General features: G+C 34.0%; 2 protein-coding genes across 2 annotated transcripts; one reads left to right on the top strand and one right to left on the bottom strand.

Annotated features, from left to right (window-relative positions):
* Positions 1–12,904: 12,904 nt before the first annotated feature.
* Positions 12,905–14,084, top strand: Prosbeta7 (proteasome subunit beta type-4). Its single transcript, XM_073991169.1, has 3 exons — positions 12,905–13,220; positions 13,297–13,795; positions 13,863–14,084. The coding sequence occupies exons 1-3, from the start codon at positions 13,057–13,059 to the stop codon at positions 14,013–14,015; spliced, it is 816 nt and encodes a 271-aa protein (XP_073847270.1). The 5' UTR covers positions 12,905–13,056; the 3' UTR covers positions 14,016–14,084.
* A 2,143-nt stretch (positions 14,085–16,227) lies between these two features.
* On the bottom strand, positions 16,228–24,896 carry LOC141406053 (uncharacterized protein CG1161). The gene is made up of 5 exons (XM_073991068.1): positions 24,626–24,896; positions 24,432–24,556; positions 24,112–24,214; positions 17,139–17,264; positions 16,228–16,778 (listed from the first exon to the last, which is right to left on the bottom strand). The coding sequence occupies exons 1-5, from the start codon at positions 24,692–24,694 to the stop codon at positions 16,614–16,616; spliced, it is 588 nt and encodes a 195-aa protein (XP_073847169.1). The 5' UTR covers positions 24,695–24,896; the 3' UTR covers positions 16,228–16,613.
* Positions 24,897–25,657: the final 761 nt, after the last annotated feature.

Here is a 25,657-nt window from a genome sequence, read left to right as displayed (position 1 = left end):
GTCCAATGCCATCCACCCATACTGGGCCTTCTATTTAGGGATTCTCCTTGAAATAGTTAGGATAGAAGACTGGGGACATTGAGTCTTTGGGCTCCAATTTATCCATACGGACGCTATTGACAGTCATGCACTTAACCTTCGGTGGTGTATGTGTTGACGGGTTAGTAAGCCATGCAGGGTTAGTTTTCCCACGGAAAACAGAGATTACATCGCCTACACTTCTCCACCACTTGCTACGCAAGTATTGGTTCTACGACCATCTACCTAAACTTTGGCCCTACGGCCGTCTATCTTATTGGTTTTAATGGGCACATCCCAAAATGTTCATTAGGCATTTGATTGAAATTTTGATTAATAAAAAGTCCTAAAATATTCCGTCACTGGATATTTTATTCAAGCTCCTCCGGGGCAAAAATATTTATCTATGTTCGAAAGAGGGTATCAATACTGATACTGAAAACGAAATTTAATCCCGACGGCACTCAATCATCCATATTCCCACTCCCACGGAGTTAATTAATAATAGACCATGTTTCGAGGCGTCTACGCGACCTCACTACTTTTTCGTGTTATTGAAAAAATATAGCTTTGATGACCGTGTTAGAGCCGCGAAGCATCGGGCTATATATATGTAAAACGACCAACGGTTAAGAGGTCCTTCTGACCTAAAAGTTTGTTTTATTGTTTAATTCTCGCTTCCTCTCCATTTTTCTTATGACTTGGAAAATTTCGAATGATGGTTGCGACGATGGTGTGAGGATGACGTCCCCATGCACGACAAGGAACAACAAGCTGATGAAGCCTACGGCAAAAAGGACAGCTGGTACTGTACCTCCTTCGGAGAATACAGTCCTATTTTTATACAAATTAATTTCGCCCTCGGCGACTCCTCGGAGTTCCTCCAGGAGAAACTTGTGGTCTCGCCACGTAAATCTGTAAGAGGTGGTCTTCAATCACCTTTTACAATCTTTACATGATGATCAAGGTCTCCACGAGGCATTGCACGATCGTGCCCCACGGGCACACGAATGTAAAGTACTTTTTTAAATAACTAACATTTAATTTTGCAACATAGCTGGATATTGCAAGGCCGGCGGAATGAACAATTTGCTATGAGGTTTTATTAAACCCATTTTAATTTTTAAATTTGTTTCAAGGATGCTTTTTCTCCTCATTGGAGTCTGTCTACTACCTTAAAATACGACTATGTACTTCGTACATAAAATGAAAGGTAATGACAGAATCTAATGAGTGACGTTTGAGAAAAGCCCGCCTCTCAGTATCTACGCTAGAGTTATTAAAACTAACACCAACGATAGGATCACGTCCTACTCGTCAAACCCTTTGTACAAAGGTAATACCGTTCCACGAACGTTAAATCAATAAAAATACAGTCCACTGCGATTAGAAAAAATACTTTCACATCGTGTTTTATTTTTCTCTAATTTTCTTTCCATATTGCTACGCAAACATAGCTGACACGTTGATTTTGACATTTATGCTGGAGTTTTTGCAATTTCCGTCATTTTTTCGTTCCCGTATTTTTTAAGAAATTTGTATGGGGAAGTAATTTTAGACATTTCGCTCTTTTTTCTAACATTACCATTAAAAAAGTACGAGAACGCAATGAAAAATAGCATTGTAACAAAGTGATCCAATATTTTTTTCACATTGTTTAAAAATTTTGATTCTAAAATTTTTTGTTGCAGTAATTGACCATCTACCTTGTTTATTGTGATACGTGAAAAGTGTTGCAACTTTTGGTACTTTTTCAGTCACAAACTGGGTTGTATATCATGTGTACTGTGATTTCGATGTTGATTTCGCTGAAATCACGAAATGAGATGATTTCATTTTTGTATGCGAAATCATGATAATTTTTGCTTGATTCCGCGCGAAATCACGAAACACCTTCGAAATCACGAAAAGACGCCGAATGTAAACCAAACATAAAGGAACAAAAATAACGATAGATAGTTTTGTCTATCGAGATAATCCCTGCGTTTACAAATGACAGGACAGTTGACTTCATGTATTGATTGTCGAAATCCCACAACTTGCCTGTGTGACGTAGGCGCCCAGACAACAGAAAAACCAGTTGTAAAATTATGAATGAGAGTCATCGATTTCTTTTTGTTTTTCGTTCACATATTTTATTTTTGTTCATGTTCTTTTGTTTTCAACACATTTCAATTATTGTTACCAAAATGTCAAAAATTTGTTAACCTGACTGTCCTTGAATAAATGACGGACGGCTGGAAGACAGCCGATAAATGTATGTATGTGTTTGTAAATCAGAGCTGTATTTGAAGAGAAACTGTCTTGTGCATGGAGCAAGAAAGAAGGTGATGCGATTAAAATTTATTCCGGAGCAAAGTCGGTCAAAAAATTACACCTGTGAGTAAGTACCCAGCAAAAATTTTTGGAAGTTGTGCATGTGGAGTTATGATTTCACTACATCCTTCGATGCAGTCCACACGGAGTTATGAAAAATTGACTCCGTTGGATACAATGTATAAGCAGTTGCTTTAGAGATCCCTACAAAAACAGTTGGTTGATCCCTACCCGCCGTTGACAAAATCATTTTTTCCAAAAATAAAAAAGAGTGTATACATTTCTAAGATTTTCTTATAAAAAAGAAATAAAAACTTAAGTTGCGAACTTTTTGCGGTAACTCACTAGACGGAAATTTTTAATGGAGTGGAGTTGAAGTCCATGTCGAAAACTGAACTAGTGATGGGAAGGCAACATAAAAAACCTTTAGGATGATTGAAGCAAAATCAGATGCGCTTGGATTAAATGGAGAACGGTTGAAGTAAGCTCAAATGTGATTGGATTTAATGGAAACTTTTTTAATTTGTGTTTTATAATAATGTTATTTGTATTCTTGTTTTACACAAATAATAAATGCATTTTATTTATTCTGGGATATTTCGCAATGGCTTGCATTTTTATTGCACCATTAGACTGATTAAAATGCAATCCGAAAAATGCCTTTAAATTCAATCCAAAGAACTACATCAAAAGCTGTGATTTGGATCGAAAATGGAGTACATCCTAGCTGTGTGCTGTGGAAGCAAAATGGAGTGAAAACCAAATTGTGTCTTCGTTCATTAGATCGACGAACGAATGGATAAAAACTTTTTACAAAAACAGGCTGTTAATTCCATAAATCCGCATAACTAGGCGTTTACACAATACAGTCTGTCTGCAAATACAACTCTGATTTACTAACACATATATACGTTTGTCGGCTGTCTCCCAGCCGGCCATCATTATTTCACAGACAGTAGGAAAGACATATTTTTTGGCATTTTTGTACAAATAAATGAGATAATAATTGAAATGTGTTGAAAACAAAAGAACATGAACAAAAACAAAACATGTGAACGGAAAATAAAAAGAAATCGACGATTTTCATTCGTAATTTTACAATTGTTTTTGCAGTTGTCCTGGGACTGGATTCTTGTTCTATGAAAATTTGAAATGAAAAATATTTCCTTTATAATTTTTTCCATTTGACAGTTTTTTCCTTTATAAAAGTTTTCACTTCACATTTTCAAAGACACAGAATTGAGCCCCAGTACTGCCATGTGTAAACGCACGGTTAAATAGGTTAATAGCATGTTTGTCCCAATTTAGTCCCAATTTACATTAGGCGAGTTTACTTGCGGCAATTGTCAGTTTGTAGGTGAGAGAGTGTGCTGAGAGGCAAAGGGTTACCATACGCCTCACCTCTCTCTCCTACAAAATGACAATTGCCGCAAGTAAACTCGCCCAATGTAAATTGGGACTTACATTAGGCGAGTTTACTTGCGGCAATTGTCAGTTTGTAGGTGAGAGAGGGTGCTGAGAGGCAAAGGGTTACCATATGCCTCACCTCTCTCTCCTACAACATGACAATTGCCGCAAGTAAACTCGCCCAATGTAAATTGGGACTTTATATTTGCTCTGTTCCTTTACGTGCCTGAGGTTACCATTTCTTACCATTTTTAACCTGTAAAGTGTTCCCTTATTTTTAATAGCATATAATTTATATGATAGCAGTTTACCACTTTTGCCATTTTCTGCCACTGTTACCATTTTTAAAAGTAAAGGAACAGACCATTTATTGGTCTGTTCCAGTATTGCAAGAATCTACTAATTTTTACTATTTTTTGCGATAACTTATAGGAAAAAACGTTATCGTGAAAAATTAGTAGCTACTTGCAGTTTGTGGAGCAGAGCATTAAACTTTTGGCCGGGTTAACCTTCTTTATGAGGATTTATTTGACGTATACACCATGTAATTGACATATTAAACTCAGTGTGTTTGTTAAATCCGGTTATATATAAACGTACTATTATAGTACGTTTATATATAATGTCAATTTCAAATGTCAATTCCATAGCTTATATTTCAAATAAATCCTCATAATATAAACATGGACAAATAGTACGGTTACACTAGAGTTTTTTGCCGGGTTAACACACTTCGAGAGGATTTATTTCACGTTTGCGCTATGGAATTGACATTTGAAATCCAATTCCATTGGGTTATATCCCGGTTACACTATTGAAGGTTAACCCACTGGGTTTAATAGATCCAGTGGGTTAATCTTTGCTGGTTACACTTACCTTTTCGAGGTTATAAACTGTCAGGTGATTTTTGTTTACGTAGGAACAAAATGCATAAATAGTGAGCAAAGAAAACATTTACCGAAAATGTAATAAAGTCGTGTTTTAAGTTGAAAGCACATAAAACGTTTGAGTAAAGTTTTGCCTTGGACGTTGACAAAAAACAACAACTAATGATGGGAAGGCAACATAAAAAACATTATGATGAAAGAAAATCAGATGCGCTGGATTAAATCGAGAACGGAGGAAGTAAGCTCAAATGTGATTGAATTTAATGGAAACTTTTTTAATTTGTGTTTTATAATAAAGTTCTTTGTATTCTTGTTTTACACAAATAATAAATGCATTTTATTTATTCTGGGATATTTCGCAATGGCTTGCACTTTTATTGCATCTTTAGACTAATTAAAATGCAATCCGAAAAATGCCTTTAAATTCAATCCAAAGAACTACATCAAAAGCTGTGATTTGGATCGAAAATGGAGTGCATCGTAGCTGTGTGCTGTGGAAGCAAAATGGAGTGAAAACCAAATTGTGTCTTCGATCATGAAATCGACGAACGAATGGATAAAAACCTTTTACAAAAACAGGCTGTTAATTCCATAAATCCGCATAACTAGGCGTTTACACAAGACAGTCTGTCTGCAAATACAACTCTGATTTACTAACTCATATATACATTTGTCTCCCAGCCGTCCATCATTTTTTCACAGACAGTAGGTGTTTAGTCCGCACTATAGGGACTTGGGGGGAACAAGTGTTATCGAGGCTCCCCAGTGGAGCCAGTAAGCCCAATGCGTACGTTTGGCCGTCAATATAAATGTAAAGAAATAGAAAATAAAACACGATAGTTTTAGTAAATAGGTTGGCTCAATTGCCGGTGTTTATTTAATGGTAAACAATATTACCTTTTAATTAATGTACAACGATATGTACCAAGGCTTACGATAAAGCGCGGGTGTTGCTTGCGATTCAAGCGGTCGATCGATCTTCTTGTTTATTATATTTATGTTGATATTGACATCTGCATGGATGCTTGAAGAGGGCGGTTGTCAAGTGAATATTCGTTGAAATCTCTCATACTATTACAGGGGTGTAATAAATGGGAATGAGGAGATTTCAACGAATATGCCTATGCGATTCATAGGGCCAAATAAAACAATATGATCAATTCTAACTTAAACAGTAGGAAAGACATATTTTTGGCATTTTTGTACAAATAAATGAGATAATAATTGAAATGTGTTGAAAACAAAAGAACATGAACAAAAACAAAACATGTGAACGGAAAATAAAAAGAAATAGACTATTTTCATTCGTAATTTTACAATTTGTTTTGCAGTTGTCCTGTTCTGTACTGCCATGTGTAAACGCACGGTTAAATAGGTTAATAGCATGTTTATATTATTGGTCTGTTCCAGTATTGCAAGAATCTACTAATTTTTACTATTTTTTGCGATAACTTATAGGAAAAAACGTTATCGTAGAAAAAATTAGTAGCTATTTGCAGGTTGTGGAACAGAGCATTATGCTATGTTTACATTTACGAAATCCACTCGATTTCAACTGTCAATTCCATAGCTCAAACGTCAAATGAAATCTCATCTGGATTTCATTTGACGTTTAACCTATGGATTTGACAGTTGAAATCGAGTGGATTTCGTAAATGTAAACCAAGCATTAAACTTTTGGCCGGGTTAACCTTCTTTATGAGGATTTATTTGACGTATACACCATGGAATTGACATATTAAACCCAGTGGGGTTTTTAAATCCGGTTATATGTAAATCTACTATAATAGTACGTTTATATATAACCGGATTTAACAAACCCACTGGGTTTCAAATGTCAATTCCATAGCTTATATTTCAAATAAATCCTCATAAAGAAGGGTAACCCTGCAAAAATCTATAATATAAACATGGCCTAATAGTACGGTTACACTAGAGTTTTTTGCCGGGTTAACACACTTCGAGAGGATTTGTTTGACGTTTGCGCTATGGAATTGACATTTGAAATCCAATCCCACTGGGTTATACTCCGGTTACACTATTGAAGGTTAACCCGCTGGGTTTAATAGATCCAGTGGGTTAATCTTTGCTGGTTACACTTATAGTACGTTTATATATAACCGGATTTAACAAACCCGCTGGGTTTTAAATGTCAATTCCATTACATATACGTCAAACAAATCCTCATAAAGAAGGTTAACCCTGCAAAAGGCTATAATATAAACATGGCCTTACCTTTTCGAGGATATAAACTGTCAGGTGATGTTTGTTTACGTAGGAACAAAATGCATAAATAGTGAGCAAAGAAAACATTTACCGAAAATGTAATAAAGTCGTGTTTTACACTTGTACGATTTCTGGTATGAGATATCGTCCCCTCTTTGCTCATATCCGTATGTTCTACACGCAGGGATACATTTTTGTATCATGGTACTTTTTGTTAAAAAAGTGTCTAATCTCAGCAAAAAAATTTGGAAGTTGTGCAATTGGAGTTATGATTTCACAACATCTTTCGATGTAGTCCAACAGAGTTATGAAAAATGCACTCCGTTCGATACATTTTATAAGCAGTTGCTGTAGAGATCCCTACAGAAAAAACAGGCCTGGGTACATTAGCTGCCTCGCCTGGCAATTTTACCTTTGCTTTTGCTTCAAAACAAAAAAAAAACTTGAAAAAACACACAAGAGTTTGGACGTGTTTCATTCGCACACATTCTTCTTTCGACATACTGAAACTGACTGTAACACTCTTTCTTGTGTTCAGAAAAAAAGACTGCGACTGTAGGGCTCAAAAAACTGGCTTGCTAGGCTAGGGATCTTTAAGCGATTGCTTCCAAAATGTATCGAGCGCTGTGAATTTTCATAACTCCGCGTGGACTGCATCGAAGGATTATTGAAATCATAACTCTACATTGCACTACTTCCAAACTTTTTTGCTGGGATGTATTTTTTGTACGTATACATAAACAAAAATCAGCCGACTGCCTTTTAAATGCTCCAAAGGCATATCTAAATGCCTTGACATTTGTACTGGATAAATTAATTGTTTGCAATGTTTTCGTTCTGCTCTTTTTTGAAAAAATTGTATGGGAAAGCAGTTTTTGACACCATCAAAAAAAGTATGTTAAATCCGATTATATATAAACGTACTATTATGATTGGTTTACATTTACGAAATCCACTCGATTTCAACTGTCAAATCCATAGGTTAAACGTTAAATAAAATCCAATGGATTTCAGATGAGATTTAATTTGACGTTTGAGCTATGGAATTGACAGTTGAAATCGAGTGGATTTCGTAGATGTAAACTTAGCATTAGACTAGCCATAAATCCTCGACTGCATTTAATAAATCCAGTACAAATCTCATTGCATTTAGATATACATTTTCGAGGATTTTAATGGCAGTAAGTCCGTGTTTAGACACACGGGAAAGTAAATTCAGTTTTTAGGCAATAGGGGGTAGGAAAGAGTATTGAGGAGCTCTTTCCTCTCCGCTCTCTCCCAAAAACTCAATTTACTTTCCCGAGAAATTTGTGTGTCTAAACACAGACTAAGCTGATTTTTGTTCATAGCACAATTACCAAGGTAGATGCATCAGCCCATCTGATCGAATTTTTACATTTACGAAATCCACTCGATTTCATCTGTCAATTCCTTTGTGTATACGTCATATGAAAATTCATCTGAAATCGATTGGATTTCATTTGACGTTTGAGCAATGGTATTGACAGTTCAAAATCGAGTGGATTTCGTAAATGTAAACATAGTATAATGCTAACTAATAGCCCGTTTCCACGGTACGTCGTTCGTTCTCTATTCGTTGTTCGACCCATAACTACGAATAAATTACTTATTTCCCCACACAAAACTCTATGAACGAACGACGATTTTCTACGTTGTTCGACTAGAAATACTCTCTGAACGACGAATAAGTATGTCCCATCCCTAACAAATGAGAGAATTTATCAAAAAAATTAATTATGACATGTCTAAATTCAAAATTGATAAATTTGTTGAAAACACAAAAATACAAAATTGAAAAATTTGTTGAAAACACAAACATTTTTAGTAAAAAGATGAATGAAAAATGATGAACTAACAGCCTGTTTCTGTATGTCGAAACGAAAATGTGTGCGAATGAAAAACTCCCAAACTCTTGTGTGTTTTTCAAATTTGTTTTTAGTTTTGAAGCAAAAGTAAAGGTAAAAAATATTTCGAAAGCTAAAGTTTGGGCGTGTTTCATTCGCACACATTTTCGTTTGTCGAAGGTCACACTAGAGGGGTTTCATTGGTACTTTTAGGGATTCTTAAATCGAGTTCCCCACTACAGTAACTTCCATGGCCCAATTATAAAGGTCCTCTCTCAAAAACAATTGATTTGAGCTGTCAAAATTCATATTTGTCATTTGAATTCGCTGTGAGGTAGAAAAATGTCAAACTGTAGAGGAACAGGTAGATGTATATCGAAAAAAGAAAACAAATCTACTGTATGTTGTACACGTAAAATGTCAAAAATTTGTTGTGTTTCGTATTAGAATTTAATTGACAATAACATATTTTGGCAGTTAAAGATCGATCAGCTGGTATTTTCTGATACGCCAAACAAAAATAACTGTGTCAACAACTTTTTCTCGGAAAATGTTATGTATGCATCTACCTTAATTGACAATAAAGAAATTCGCCTCAAAAATATTCCGTGTCGGCGAAAACAAATTTTTCGCCTTTGTTTATGAATTTTGACGTTTCAAATCTTTGTTTTTGTTTGAATTCGCTTGAGAGAGGACCTGTATAATTGGGCCATGAGTAACTTCATGATTTTACTCTAGTATGGAAATCGACCTAGGAACCCTGCATTTCATGAAATTATTTCAATGAAACCATCTAGTGTGACCAAGGACTTTCGACATAAAGAAACAGGCTGTAAGTCGAAGGTGACACTAGAGTGGTTTCATTGAAACTTTTAGGGATTCTTAAATCGTGTTCCCCACAACAGCAACTTCGTGATTTCACTCTAGTATGGACATCGACCTAGGAACCCTGGATTTCATGAAATTGTTTCAATGAAACCATCTAATGTGACCAAGGACTAAGCATTTTATACAGATGCAGAAGGAAGATGGTTGTGTTTCCTTCTTAATTCCACACACATTTCTTGTCCATTAGTTCAAAATCGCGTAAAAAATCAGAAACCAAAAAGAAATAAATAACTGAAAGTCTGTATACACAAATATTAGCTCTGTTCATGATGAAATAATAATGTGGCGTAAAACGTCCAGCTGATTGGTTTCAATCTGTCAAATGTTTTGTTATTGTGAATAAATTGTATGAAAACGTAAACAAACATTTTGACATATTGAAGAATTTTCCGCCAAAAATGAGTTGTTTTTGTTCTACTTACGTGACCTGTTAAATAGATCTTGGCTCTGTTCCAGAACTAAAAAGTTTTTACAATTTTTACCACTTTTACACATTTTGCGTTCCCGTACACAAAATTTATATGAAAATCGTTTACGACTTTTACAACTTTTACCACTTTATAAAGTACGGGAACAGGCCAATTGTTTTGACATGTCCCTCTCTCTTTAATTTTGAAAATAGAAACATATAAAAATATATTGAAAATACAAAATTATTCAGAATTTATGGAAAAAATGAATGAAATCTATGTAGTTAAGTATAGAAGATACATTTGAAGGAAAGCCTATTGCTTTTCCTATTCATTTAATGTATATTTTACGTGTTTTCGGTTAAAATTTTCGTGAAAACAAGGAAACAAAAATGAAGGAAATTTTGTTTATGTTTCTGTTAATTACGAATGGTGTCGTGGAAACGGGTTAATTCGTGTATGTCGTTCGACAGGCGAACAACGTAATTGAAACGCTCGTGTGAACATGACATAAAGAGCAAATAAAGAATTATTTTATTGCAGTTTGCCCATCTAAAATAAATAAACGAATTATTTTATCGTTTACACATGACAGGACAGTTGACTTCATGTATTGGTTGTCAAAATCCCAAAACTTGCCTTTATGACGTAGGCGTCCAGACAACTGCAAAAACAGTTGTAAAATTATGAATGAAAATCGTCGATTTCTTTTTGTTTTCCATTCACATATTTTGTTTTGTTCATGTTCTTTTGTTTTCAACACATTTCAATTATTATCTCACACATTTTTACAAAAAATGTCAAAATTTTGTTAACCCGGCTGTCTGTGAAAGAATGATGGACAGCTGGGAGACAAACGACAAATGTATGTATGTGTTAGTAAATCAGAGTTGTATTTGAAGAAAAACTGTCTAGTGTAAACGCCTAGTTAGACATCGTAAACATTATGCTAAGTTCACATTTACGAAATCCACTCGATTTCAACTGTAAATTCCATAGCTCAAAGGTTAAATGAAATCTCATCTGGATTTCATTTGACGTTTAACCCATGGTACAATAAAGTAGAGGTAGGCCAGGTATGAAAATCACTGAGAAATGCCACCCTGCAGCCATGGCTTAAAACGTCAAATGACATGGTACAATAATAATGGTAGATGTACCTGCATAGCTATCCCGTATTACAAAAACATATGGAACTTAAAGCTTCACTTTTTATATGTTAAAAGTGCCATATAGTGTAAAAACATTTCTTTAGCTAGGCTCCAGAATATTCTTGTTCGAAAAGTGTTCCAAAAATAGCAAAAGTTCTTCCAAAACTTATGACAGTGAAAAAATGAAATTCACTTATTTTCTACTTGACGAGTTTGGCTAATCTGACATCGTGATTGCTGGTATCCGATTTGCAGATAAATGTCAGCAGAGTTTTTACAAAAATTGTAATTTTTACATTCCTATACTTTTGGAACAAATTTAAATTAATATCAATTTTTGATAAATGGTTCATTCGTAAGTTTTGCTAAACAAATCAACAATTTGATTTTGCCGCGCGAATACATATTTTTTGTCCTTGTTTTCAATTTTAAAATATAGTGTTACAGCAGAAGTTTTTTGTTGGAACAATTCAGCGATACATCTACCTTTATGATTGCATAATGTCAAAAACATTACAAAATGTCAACCTTGCTTTTGACAGATTAGGCCATAAAAAGAAAAAAATTGTAATCAGCTGTTAGCTGTGGCCTACCTTTACTTTATTCTACCATGGTTTAACCTATGGATTTGACAGTTGAAATCGAGTGGATTTCGTAAATGTAAACCAAGCATTAGCCTTGATTGATTAAAATCAACTTTATACATCGAAACAATTTAATTTTTCCGCCTTGTTTACAAATTTTTACATTTTAAATTATTTTTAGTGTAGCAATTCACCGATGCATCTACCTTGTTTCTTGTGTCAGCATGCAACTTTTTGTATTAGGTGTGTACGATAACTTTCCCAGCAAAAATTACTCAGTCAATTCCAGCAACCTCTCTCAGTGAATTTTACTCTCTCAAGCAAGAAAAATTGCAGAAAGTTATCGAACAACAATTTGTAAAAACTTGCAAGGAATCAACGGTTTTAAAAAGAAGAAGAAGAAAAGTTTTTGCATCAATTTGATGTTCTTAGCTCTGTTCCTTTACGTGCAAGAATCTTCAAGTTTTACCACTTTTTACTCGAAAAGCGTTCCTTTACTTCAGACACCATACAACCCATATGGGACCAGTTTACAACTTTTGCTACTTTTGCCGGTTTTACCATTTTCAAAAGTAAAGGAACAGACCACTTGTTTTCCATGTTTTTTTTTATATTTTTCAGCTTTTGATGTTTAATTTTATGATATTTCAATGTTTAATTTTGTTTTCGCCAAACAAGAATAATAAATAAAACAAAACAAATGTTTTCAAATCAGCTGATCAGACTTGCAAATTTTTGCGGGACAAATTTTCCCAGCAAAAATTTGCAAGTTCTCAGTCACAAAACTCTCCAAAAATCTCTCCAAACTCGCTCTCTTTTGCTGGATAATTTTGTTATCGAACAGCATTCAGCAATAATTTGTACGAATTTGTACAAATTATTGGGTTATCGTACACACCTATTTTCTAACAACATGTTGCAAAAAACAGAGTTGTATACGAGGATTTATGCCAGATTTAAAAGAAATCCACTCAATACGAGTATTTAATTTTGTATGTGAAATCTGGTAGATTTTGGCTGGATTTAGCAAATAAAACTTGACAATGTGCTAAATCCGGCTAATGAAGTCATATCTAAATGGGCTATAACACAACTAAAATATTGGTCTGACAAAACACAACTTTAGATGTCACAATACAAAATTTAGCATTACTGTACATGTATTTGTGCCGAAATTGTGCAACACTTCAAGACAAATTTTGATTGTCATTCCAAAATACAACAGTTCAGCCGACTTGCAAAATTTATTGGCAAGTAATACAAACATAATTTCTTCATAAAACATTTTAATATAATAAATAAAAATGTACGCTGGCCATCATGCTATACCTCAGCAGTTCTGGAGTAATGGACCAGCTCCTGGACAATTCTACAATTTCACCGGTGGCTACAATGGTCTAGCTACTGGTAATGCTAGCCAATGCAAGGAGTATACGGCACCAGGTCTTTTTGGAACACAGCACAGTTCGTAAGTATTCATGTTTGGGTTGGATAATCAATTAAAAGTCACAATTACGAGCTATGTGTGATTTCTATAAATATAGATCTCCCATTACTACCGGCACCTCGGTGGTAGGCATTAAATTCGATGGTGGCGTTATGATTGCTGCTGATAACTTGGTTTCATATGGCTCCCTGGCGCGCTACCAAGACGTTGAGCGTGTCTTCAAAGTTAATAGCAAAACTATTATGGGAGCTGGTGGAGACTTTGCAGACTTCCAAAGTTTAAAACGTAGTATTGACCAGAAAATCGTCGAAGACTTGTGCCATGGTGATGATCTCGAAATGAAACCAAAATCATTGTACAATTGGTTGACCCGCGTTTTCTATAATCGCCGCAGCCGTATTAATCCCTTGTGGTTGGAAATGGTAGTAGGTGGTATGGATAATGGTGAACCTTTCTTGGGTCATGTCGATTTACGTGGTCGCGCCTACGTAGACGATGTTGTTGCCACAGGTTTTGGCAAACATTTGGCATTACCTTTAGTTCGGGAACAATTAGTTGAAGGACAAAAGTTAACACAAGAACAAGCTTCCGATGTGGTAAGTTGAAGGAGATTGACGTGTTGGATTCTGTTTTTAATGGTCTTTCTCAATGTATATTTTGTAGCTCCGAAAATGTATGGAAGTATTGTACTACCGTGATTGCAGATCAATGCCTAAATATTCAGTGGTTGTTTGCACCAAGGATGGAAGTGTTGTCCAGGGTCCATTCAATGTTAACGAGAACTGGCAATTGGCCACTATGGTTAAGGGTTATTAGAAACATATTCGGAATAATATTTTGTATACATAAAATTTTGGAATGTGATTAAATATAATTTGAAAAATATTGATATTTGCTGTATTTTTTGTTGTAACATTGCGCATATCAAAAGCAACAAATCCAGGATTTTGCAATAATTCGTCTGTTCCTTTACTTTTAAATATGGTAACAGTGGCAAAAAATGGTAAAAGTGGTGAACTGTAGTGGGATTCTGTAACTCATTTTTGCTGTTACCGACAAAAATCGGTAAAATTAAATCTCAAAATTATGACTAAAAACATGAAGCAAAGTTGGCATCACTGTTTGTGTCGGTAGAGGCTACCGACTACTTTTTATTCATCGTTAACATACCGAAAAATTTCGTTAAATATCGAAATTATAAGCATTTTAATTTTACCGACAATTATCGATAACAGCAAAAATTAGTTACAGAATCCCACTACTGGGGCCTAATTCTCGCATACGTTATCGAGTTATTTCGATCGATATTTTCAGTATTTGGATTACGGCATCCGTTGTCGAATACACTTTCGAGTGGAATCTTGCGAGTTTTTGCCCGCCACACATTTGCTGTCGAAATGATTACTTTTGTGGCACAAAACGAACTTTAATGAAATATTTTGCAATAAAACTAATCAAAATCACATACTAATGACTTTTTCCAATAAAATGAGTAAAAAAATAGACAAAAGGTGACTTTTTCTTAAAAATTAAAAATATATTTTCCAATGCCAGAATTTGATTTTTATATTTTTACATAGTGGAATTTATTTCGGGTCACTATTACTTTTAATTTTTCACAATTTTCTATTATTTTATACAATTCTCATGCTTTCATTTCGTTTCAACGCGCACAACAACTTGTTTGTTTGTAATATTTTGTGTTTATCATATGTTTCGCCGTTCGATAACCGTATGTATCGATAACTTTTTTAAATAATTTCGATCGTATAAGGGAATCCAAAAATTTCGATCGTTCGTAATTTGTCTTCGAACAAAAACTCGTTCGATAACGGATGCGAGAATTAGGCCCCTGCTCTCAATAAATTGCGTGCTTTTTAATGTAAAGGAACGCTTTGCAGGTTAAAAATGGTAAGAAAAGGTAACCTCAGGTACGTAAAGGAACAGAGCAAATTACATTTTTGGATCCCTTACAAGATTTTAAAATGTAATATTTTGTGTCCAGTTGTTCTTTGTTATGTACAGAGAGCTTTCAACAAGTTGTTTCTGTACTTTGTAGTTGGATAGGACAACAACGACAACAATATTGACTGATCCTCGAGAATGGGGAGTGCAAAACAAAAGCAACAATAAAAATATTATTAAAAATTGTAGTGTCACGTTACCAGCATTTTATGGACGGACTAGGAGGTACTCTTCTTTTTAAATACCCTAATGAATCTTTACCCCAAGAAATTCGCAAAAAGTGGGAGTAGAGTGAACAAATGCTTGAGGCGTGAAGTGAGAGGTGAAGTGTGTCTCAGAACATACCCGTATAACCATTCTTTTCATAATCTTCAAATCTATTCAGGATGAACAAAATAGGCCAAGGGTCTTCGAGTGAAGTAGTCATTTTATGGCTACGCATCACTTTACCTAACTGCAGAGAATGCAAAGATGTATTCGCATATACAGGCGAACATCTAATTTGCATACAGCCCATGCAAAAAAATGCACCGTATATTTGGTAGAAGAAAGATAGATACTCCTGCTTTCTTAACGAAGTAGTCACCACAGTATTTAGAATTTATCTTTCTTTTCCGATTTTTTTTTTTTTTTTTGAATGAAAAACTAAAAATAAATGTCAGACCAATCGTATACATAAAATTCATTCATATGTCCTTTTACATTTTGTTTAGGATCACATACGAAACAACTTGAATATGATATTGAAGTTTAGATCTCAGTCAATACGTGATATAGATGTTGTTCTCTTCTCCTCTCTTGCCAATATACACTGTCCCACAATAACATCAAATTAGATATAATTTCTTTTTTTATTATTATTATTTTACATTAAATGTCCTGCGAAAATTAGGTTCCGACCTACATAATTCTTCTATAGTTGGACATTTTAATGGTAATACCAATGTACTATTCATTTAAAAAGGAGTTGAGAGTAATATATTATTTCCAATTGGTGTGTATGTGAGGACACTAGACGATTATTTCTAGCATACTGGTACGAACATAAAGGAATTACCAATTATTTTTTTTCTTTACTCAAATTTTTATTACATTATTTTCAACTAATAGCTAATTCTATATATGTATTCATTAAATACCTAATGGAGAAATTATCTTGTGTTTTGTTCATAGAAGTAAACAAGATTCTGGTATGCCAATTATTAAACGAGATCTTGTTTAGAACTTTGGCCAAATGTAATAAATCAGACAATTTCGAATTGTTTGGAAAAAATTGTAACACAAAAAGAACAGAAAAAATTGTAACTAAAAGAAAATGTCTTATATATGGATAATCCGAAATTGTTTTTTCATTCCAAAATCATAAAGGAATTGTTGTTGGTTATTTCTTTAATTATGCTGTAATACCACCCACCACCTTTGGATTTGGTATATGCTTTCTATTGTAGTTTAATTGAGCATAGTGCGTCTATCATAGATGTGGCGGCGTTGTTCTCGTACTTGTCTCTTCCATTTATCCTGTTGATGGCCCACCCGATTAAGAACATTGGCTCTTGAATTCAGTTCTTGATTAGCTGATGAAGGCATAGGAGGAGAAGCAGAAGTAGGATCATCCTAAACGAAAAAGAAAAGTGAAGATAAAAGTTATTTTTGATATTGAACAGTGATTTCTGAATCAACAATAAAAACAAAAGAAACATGTGTATGCGGAGTATTAAAGTCAGTGTTAATGCGATACAAATTAAAAAGGTAACACAAATAAAAGAAGAAAAACATGAAACCCATAATGTGGTTAATAAAAAGCGATTAAGATATAGCATACAGAAAGGGAAACTTAAAGATTGGAACCAAAAGAAAGAGTAACAAATTATATTTTCATGAACAAACAAAAAATGCAAACAAAAATCAGTCGGAATCTTTATTGTCGTCTACTAATAAGCTATATTTGACGTTAGAAAAACGTTGCATATGTACATCTTCGTTTGTGTGCTCCTGATAATTGGCCTTGACACGTTTATTCAGCAATGGATCCAGACACATCAGGAACAGCATATATATCACAAGTATGGAAATAATCCAAATAACAATGATGACGACTACCTGAAAAAATAGAAGAAAATACAAATATGTATATAGATATAATTAAAGTAAGAAGGACTTAAAGATGACCAATTAGAATATATGTATTTATAATATAGGTTAATTACTTGTATAATTTATTTACTATAAATTAAATACATAAATAAATTCTTGTATAAATTTAACATAATATTAATTCATACGAAATGAACTTAAACAGGATTTAATAACTTTTCCCACATGCCCGCTATAAGTATTTTTCGCTTATACCGGGCCGCCATTTTGCTTCTTCCTCGACAAGCCCGGTAAGGGCTACGATGAGAAAATCGTAAAATTGGACAGGACGGACTTGGTTGTGAGGTATAGAAGTCTATCTGGCCGGTAATTTCAGAACATAGAACTGATTCCCTTTTCTCACTACGTAAATCAGAGATCAGAATTGATGTTGGGGGCATTTCTGGTCATTGCAGCGTTAGATCATTGACAAGTAAGTGGGAGGACAACAACAACTTCAATTAACCCCTTTCTCTTTTCTACCTCTCTATTCTATCAACATTCCTCCTACCTCTTTCCTGTCCTTCCCACTTCCCTTTGCCATCCTAGCCTTTTCAACCTTTTCAGGATGAACACAAGGACCTCTGATCTCAGAATGAAGTGTCTGTCAAGAAGCAACGGCAACTGCACATCCTATAACCTAACCTACCCTCAGTCTTCACTTCCACAAGTGCTTCAACCTCACTCCTCTTGACTCTTATAAATACGGACAATGACAGCGATTCCCTCACTACAGTTTAAGGGGTTATCCCTAGTTGTGCAGACCAAAAAAAAATAGTTTTTCATATTTTTTTTTAAGAAACTACAAATTTTTTTAAAAAGTTCTTTCTTTCATCTGAAAGAGCACATCTTACACTACTTTTGGAATTTTTGTTGTTGAAAAATATTGCATAGCCTTGTGGTAAATGGCTATCTGCGAAACCCTTTTTCTGTAAAAGCGTTTTGCGGTGCCAACGATACCTCGAAAACGGATCATCGTATATTTTTGTAAGAACCTAAAATACTTGTCTTTAAGCGAAAAAGAATTTTAAAAAATCTATTTTTAAAAAAAATTTGGACTGTCAAAGTAAAAATTTCGATTTGAACGAAAAAAGAATAGCGTTTTTGTCAAAAAATCGGCCAACAAATTTAAAAAAAAATCTTTCTCGTTTAAGGACAAGCTTTTTATGTATTTAATAAGCTCACCAAACCGTATGAAGATCGGTCAATTCGTTTTCGAGCTATCATTGGCACCGACTTCAAAAATGTCGTTTCGAGAAACACGCGCTTAAAGTTTCTATGCTACATACAAATCACAATAAATTGTTGCCTTCCAGTGCTCATATCTCAGACGATTTTGTTATAAAATGAAAATTTTTGCGACATACTCTATACTACCCGCACTTCAAAATAAGCCAATAATTTTTTTTCTGTTTTTTGAAAGTGACCCCTTAAGCTCCTGTGAGACACAAGAACGGACTGTAGTTTTGGGCGACGACATAAATGGCAGCCTAAACAGAAAGATCAGGGATCTACTCAACCTCATCGAGGAGAAATTCTCCCTAATTTTTTAGTGGAGATAGGAATAGACGACATTTAGGGTAATAAGCTATTACTGCATAAACAGATAAAACTGGAGGGGGAAATTGGCAAGGGACGGTTGACATTCATAAATGCCAAAGCAAGTCAGGCAGTGATACCGAAGTTGACTCAGACCACAGTTTCACAGTTTGGACATAGAATCTTAAACCTGCACTGCTTTCAAGTTTGACTCATCCTCAGCAATTGCTCCAAGCAGAGACGATGGGTTTGAAGATAAACTCCACTGGACGGTCTGGCAATATACACAGATGGATGTAAGATAGAGAAAGGAGCTGGCGCTGGTGTCTACTGCGAAAATCCACTAACCTAAAACTCATAAAAGCTCAACGATAGCTGTAATATCTTCTAAGAAGAGATCCTTGCCGTCAAGAAATTTTATTTAGATGATTTGAGACCAGTCCCGTAGGACTCATGACTATATTTGTCGATACCCAGGCGGCCCTAAATGCTCTCAAATCATGGACGATAAACTCGCAAGCTATGCTTGAATGCAAAAAAATTGCTGGGTTAGAGAACATACTTATATAATGGGAAACTAGTTAGCATATGAACTAGCTCGGGGGCTCTAAGTCGATCGATTTACCAATTGATGAATCTGTTAGGCTACCTTTATGAGATCTAGCTTGTGATGGCTTATGGAATGCTTAGAATATCTAAAGCAATCTGACCTGCGACCCCCACAATGAACACACGACATTGTAAATTCTTGACAATTGTCGTCTCCAGTGTTCGAAAATAAACACTATGGTATCGTACCGTACCGTTCTGTACCGTACCAAGGTGGATAGGTACACTACGATAGTGTACCGCTCCGGAACACAAACACTAAAAAATATTTTAGTCATACTGTACCGGAACACAACGATAATCGTAGTGTACCGCATGCCGGAGCACTAAAAATCGTAGTGCTCCGACTGCGGAGGACTAAAAATCGTAGTGTTCCGACTGCGGAGCACTAAAAATTTTAGTGATCCGACTGCGGAGGACTAAAAATTTTAGTGTTCCGACTACCGGATCACTAAAAATCATAGTGCACCGCGTGTTGGAACACTAAAAAATAATAAAGGTATTATGTTTTCTTAGGAAAATTAAATATTTGGTTAAATTTGATCAAATAAAAATTAAGATAGACTGTTACATCCATGCATGTTTAAATTAGTTAAACACATTGCGAAATTTGGTCAAAATTATGAAAAAACAATATTTAGTTTTTGTGGAATGAAGCACAAAGATCGTCGTGCCGGAGCACTAAAAATCGTTTTGTACCACGTTTTGAAACTATAAGGTAATGAACCATACATTAATTTATTATGATTTCTGAGGAAATTAAATATTATATATATATTTTTAATAAATAAAAATTAAAAGAAAATGTGAAAAACATCTGATTTGGTTTTTGGACAATGGAGCACTAAAAATCGTAGTGTTCCGACTGTCGGATCACTAAAAATCGTAGTGCACACGTGTTGGAACACTAAAAAATAACAAAGGAATTATGTTTTCTTAGAAAAATGAAATATTTAATTACATTTGAGTAATAAAAATTAAGATAAAATGTTACATCCATGTATGTTTGATTTGGTTTTTGGACAATGGAGCACTAAAAATCGTAGTGTTCCGACTGTCGGAGAACTAAAAATCGTAGTGTTCCGACTGTCGGATCACTAAAAATCGTAGCGTACCACGAGCCGAAATGCTAATAATAATGTTAAGATAATCGTCTGTTTATTATGTGTTTATTAAATATTTTATGTTTTTAGAATAAATAATTATGTATTTATTTATTATTTAATAAATGATTTATTAAATTATTTTTTAATAAATAAAAATTTGAAGAAAATGTGTAAAACATCTGATTTGGTTTTTAGACAATGGAGCACCAAAAATCGTATTGTTCGACTGTGGAGCACTAAAAATCGTAGTGTTCCTACTGCCGGAACACTAAAAATTTTAGTGTTCCGACTGCCGGATAACTAAAAATCGTAGTGTACCACGTGCAATACAATAAGGTAATGTACCACACATGAGTTTATTATGATTCTTAAGGAAAATTTAATATTTTATGTTTTTTTTAATAAATACAAATTAAGAAATAAAAAACATCTGACTGGTTTTTGGACAATGGAGCAGTAAAAATTTTACTGTTCGACGTTTAGGTAACCATCTGTTTATTCTGATTTATGAGGAAAATTAAATATTTGATGGCTTTTGGGTCAAGTAAAAATTAATAAATACAAATTAAGATGAGCATGTTATATCCATGTACTTAAAATTAGTTACAAAATTTGAGAACGTTAGTAGAAAATATGACAAGATGTTTGCGGTACAAATTTTTATAAAACTCTATTTATTACATTTTTTATTACATATAATCTAAAATATTACACATTACTGTGGTTGCACATTTAGACGCTCAGTATATACGTATCAGAATAACAAATACTTAGTGTCATAAAGATGTACATATTCGTATAAAAATTGTATTCTTGATATTCATGAATTACTTAATTTTTTTAATGTGAACAGAAGAAATAATGAACGGAAAATATTTATAACAACACAATGTTTGCGGAAATTGTACCAGTAACTTTTTGTATCAAAAACAAAATTCCTCAGTGAATGCAGTTGAAGAAAGTATGTGGATTTTCCCAAGTAGACTTGTACGTTTGAAGACACTTATTAGTTTGGGGAAATTGTACCTGCTGATATTTGTACAACAAACAATATCACTCAATGAGAATGTGCTGATTTTCCGCAAGTAGGATTGTACATTTAAAGTCAACTTTATGATTTCGGGATAAATACAACCACACACTTATTATTTTGGGGAAATTGTACCTGTTGCCATTTGTACAAGAAACAATATTCATCAATTAATGATGATGATTTTCTTTTTTCTAATTTTCTACTAAAGCTCTCAACGTTTGTAACTAATTTAAAACACGTGCATTTTATTTATTAATTTTTATTTTTAATTTTTACTCGTCCCACAACCCATAAAATATTTAATTTTCCTCAGAAATTATAATTAACAGCGTTTCGATTTTTAGAGATCCGGCAGTCGGAACACTAAAAATTTTAGTGATCCGGCAGTCGGAACACTACGATTTTTAGTTATCCGGCAGTCTGAACACTACGATTTTTAGTGCTCCGCTGCCGAACACTACGATTTTTATTGATCCATTGTCCAAAAATGAAGTCAGGCGTTTTTCACGTGTTCTATGAAATTTTATTTTTTAATTTGTATTTATAAAAAAAAATATATATATAAAATATTTAATTTTCCTCACAAATCATAATAAACTCATGTATCCACAGTCAGAACACTACAATTTGTAGTGCGCCATTGTACAACAACCGAATCTATGTTTTTCATATTTTCTACTTAAGTTCCCAACGTTATTAATTAATATGTATACATACATGGATTTAAGAGGTGTATCTGAGTTTTTATGTCTTAATTTGTACTTATCTCAAAAATTATAAATATTTAATTTTCCTCGCAAATCCTAATAAACTCATGTGTGGTACATTACGCACGTGATACACTACGATTTTTAGTGCTCCACAGCCGAACATTACGATTTTTTATGCTCCATTGTCCAAAAATCAAATCAGATGTTTTACACATTTTCTTCTAATTTTTATTTATTAATATGTATTTATTTATCCTAAAAACATAAAATATTCAATCTTCCTCACAAATCATAATAAACTCATATGTGGTACATTACGTTATTGTTTTGCACGTGGTACACTACGATTTTTAGTTGTTCGGCAGTCGGAACACTACGATTTTTAGTGCTCCGGCAGTCGGAACACTACAATTTTTAGTGCTCCGTATTTGAACACAACGATTTTTAATGCTCTACAGTCGCACAGTACAACTTTAAGTGCTCCATTGTGCAAAAACCTGTCAGATGTTTTTTCATATTTTCTACTAATTTTTTTTCTTAATCTGCATTTAGTAAAAAAAAAATATTAAATTTTCCTCACGAATCGTAATAAACTCGTTTGTGGTACATTATCATTACGTTATTTTTTAGTGTTCCGACATGTGGTACACAACGATTTTTTAGTGCTCCGACTGCGGAACACTACGATTTTCAGTGCTCCGACTGCGGAGCACTACGATTTTTAGTGTTCCGACTGCGGAGCACTACGATTTTTAGTGTTCCGACTGCGGAACACTACGATTTTTAGTGTTCCGACTGCGGTACCCAACGTTTTTAGTGTACCAAAATGTGGTACACTACGTTTATCGTTGTGCTCCGGAACAGTATCACTAAAATATTTTTTAGTGTTTGTGTTCCGGAACACTAACGCTAAAAATATTTTAGTGATACTGTACTCGGAGTGGTACACTATGTTAGTGTACTGTTTATTTTCGAACTCTGGTCGTCTCTAACAAATCTGCAACAATATTTGCTTTGAAAGGATTATCTCTGATTTAGGTGCCAGAAGAAAATTATATATTGTTGGAATCAGTACAAAGAACATAATTTTCATAATATTCTGAAAAGGGTAGCTAAATCAGAGTAGTTCCCTTTGAAATTGGGAGAAAAACAGAAGTATTGCACATAAGGAACTAAAACTAACTAAAAAGTAACAGATATATATTTACCTACTGAATTTTGTGGGACATATTCGTAGCTCTTAAGGCCTGGGTACAAAAGCCGCTCGGCTTTCTTACTTAATTCATTTCTGGTCTTTTAGCAGAAATGAATTAAGCAAGAAAGCCGAGCGGTTTATGTACCTAGGCCTTAAGAGCTACGAATATGTCCCACAAAATTCAGTAGGTAAATATATGTACAAATTGTAATCTAAATATGGCATAAGACGAGCTGGCCAACTATGCCAACTATGGATCGAAATGAAATCACAGGTAGATCTCGTCACCCTGATCACAAATATATATAACATTTGTTGCGGAAGTCCATACTTTCCGAGATATGGGCCTTTGAAGTTCCAAAAATTCCTTTGTTAAAGACAAGCTGATAAGAGAAAAATTTTAAATGTAAAAAAAGTTGTTCCCGTGCCCTAGATTTGCACCTGTCCATAGGAGAAAGTTTTAAATCCACTACTTAAAAAATACAATTAAAAAAAAATTGAGCATAGTGCGTCAACTCAACTTGTTCCCTAAATATTTAAACATTTGGTGAATGCGCTACTAGCATAAAGATGATTTTTTTCAATAATATATGAATTACATAGTATAAAAAAGCTTACTTACTTTAATCAATGTGGTATTGCGAGCTTCATGTTTACACTTGCATTCGGGACAGATTTCCAGTTCATTTTCTCCCAATCGTGGAAGCAAAGCTCCATCACAAACACTAAAAATTAATAAAAGTGGGAGTATTTGAGTATTTGGATTAAAAGGGAACAGAAATTATGAATGTTGATAAATTTTATGTATGCATGTATGCGAACTTGTGTATGAACACAATAATAAAACAATAGGTGTGTATACACAGTAAATGTCGCTAATTATTTAGCGGATATTAGCAAGTGAAGCTAATAAAACAACAATAAATAAAAAATTGAACTTACCATTTTGTTGGAGCTGTTGTAGAGTTTGCTGGTGGAGCAATACCAGTGCTTAATACTTTCGGAAAAGGTGTAGCTGTTGTGGGTTTTTGGGGCTCAATTTTGTTGGTAGCATTGTTCGTGTCAGCCTTTTTGTAAAAAACAATGAAGTTCTGTAACAAAAGATCAATGTAAAAAATCTAACTTTTCCGACTTACCCAGGTCACGCCAATGAAAAAACATATCGCCAGAAGAAGTGTGAATAGAAATAAACGCTTGTACTCCATTAATTTGCGGAAAATGTTGTTTATTTTTTGTTATTAAACGAAATAGGTTTTGCCAGTGGAGAAATCATTCGCCAACATTAACATTCGACCACAATGAAATTTCAATAAATGACAGACGACAAAGAAGAAGTGCCAATAAAGATGAAGATAAAAGCAAAACTGAGACTGTTACGAATGAGAACTCAAAGCAAAATTTGTCAATAAAATCAAATCAGCTGATGTTAGGGTTTTATAAATCAATCTCCAATATATGCCCTCGACCTAATACGTTTCACACCAATACCAATTATATGTGTTTATGTCGTCATTTATTGGCTAATATGCTTTTTACGTTAGCACAAAAATGAGGTTTTTGAGCTGTTGCGTCATTTATTTGCTAAAACAGGCAAAATTTTTCGTCATTTACCATACAAAAATAAATGATAACTACGTCATTTATTCTAAACAACGCACGAAAACACCATACAATTATAAGCAACCTTGCTTTTTTGTCATATACTACCGAAAAATGCAATTGTTTTATGTTGTTGTATGATGAAGAAAAACAAAAATACTCAAACAATAACAAAAGTAAAAATAAATGGTTAAAAACTTGCAAAAATTATTGGCCTGTTCCCAAAAATATATATCCCTAATGTACATCGAAATAGAAATAAATATATTGAATGTCGTATGGAATTTGACACTAACGTTACAGCCCAATTCAGTCGGCTGTGTATTGCTGTTAACTTTTATTGTTCTACCATGATACCGGTGTAATTATGCTACAAACAACTTTTGACTCTGACTGTATACACAATTTTACGATGAATTTCGAAAGCATAAGTGCATAAGTATAAACAAGCTATAACATTACAAACAAATTTCTATTTTTAAGAGAGTGACAGAGGAGAGAGAGCACAGGCTACCGGACAAATTAGCTGTGTCTGGTTACCCTAAAATTTGTAACAATTTGTACCAATT

The sequence above is a fragment of the Musca autumnalis genome, unplaced genomic scaffold, assembly GCF_047663935.1.
Source record: "Musca autumnalis isolate F117 unplaced genomic scaffold, ASM4766393v1 scaffold_1, whole genome shotgun sequence".
NCBI lineage: Eukaryota > Metazoa > Arthropoda > Insecta > Diptera > Muscidae > Musca > Musca autumnalis.
The sequence above is the reverse complement of the archived record's forward strand: the minus strand, read 5'-3'. Positions and strand labels throughout refer to the sequence as shown.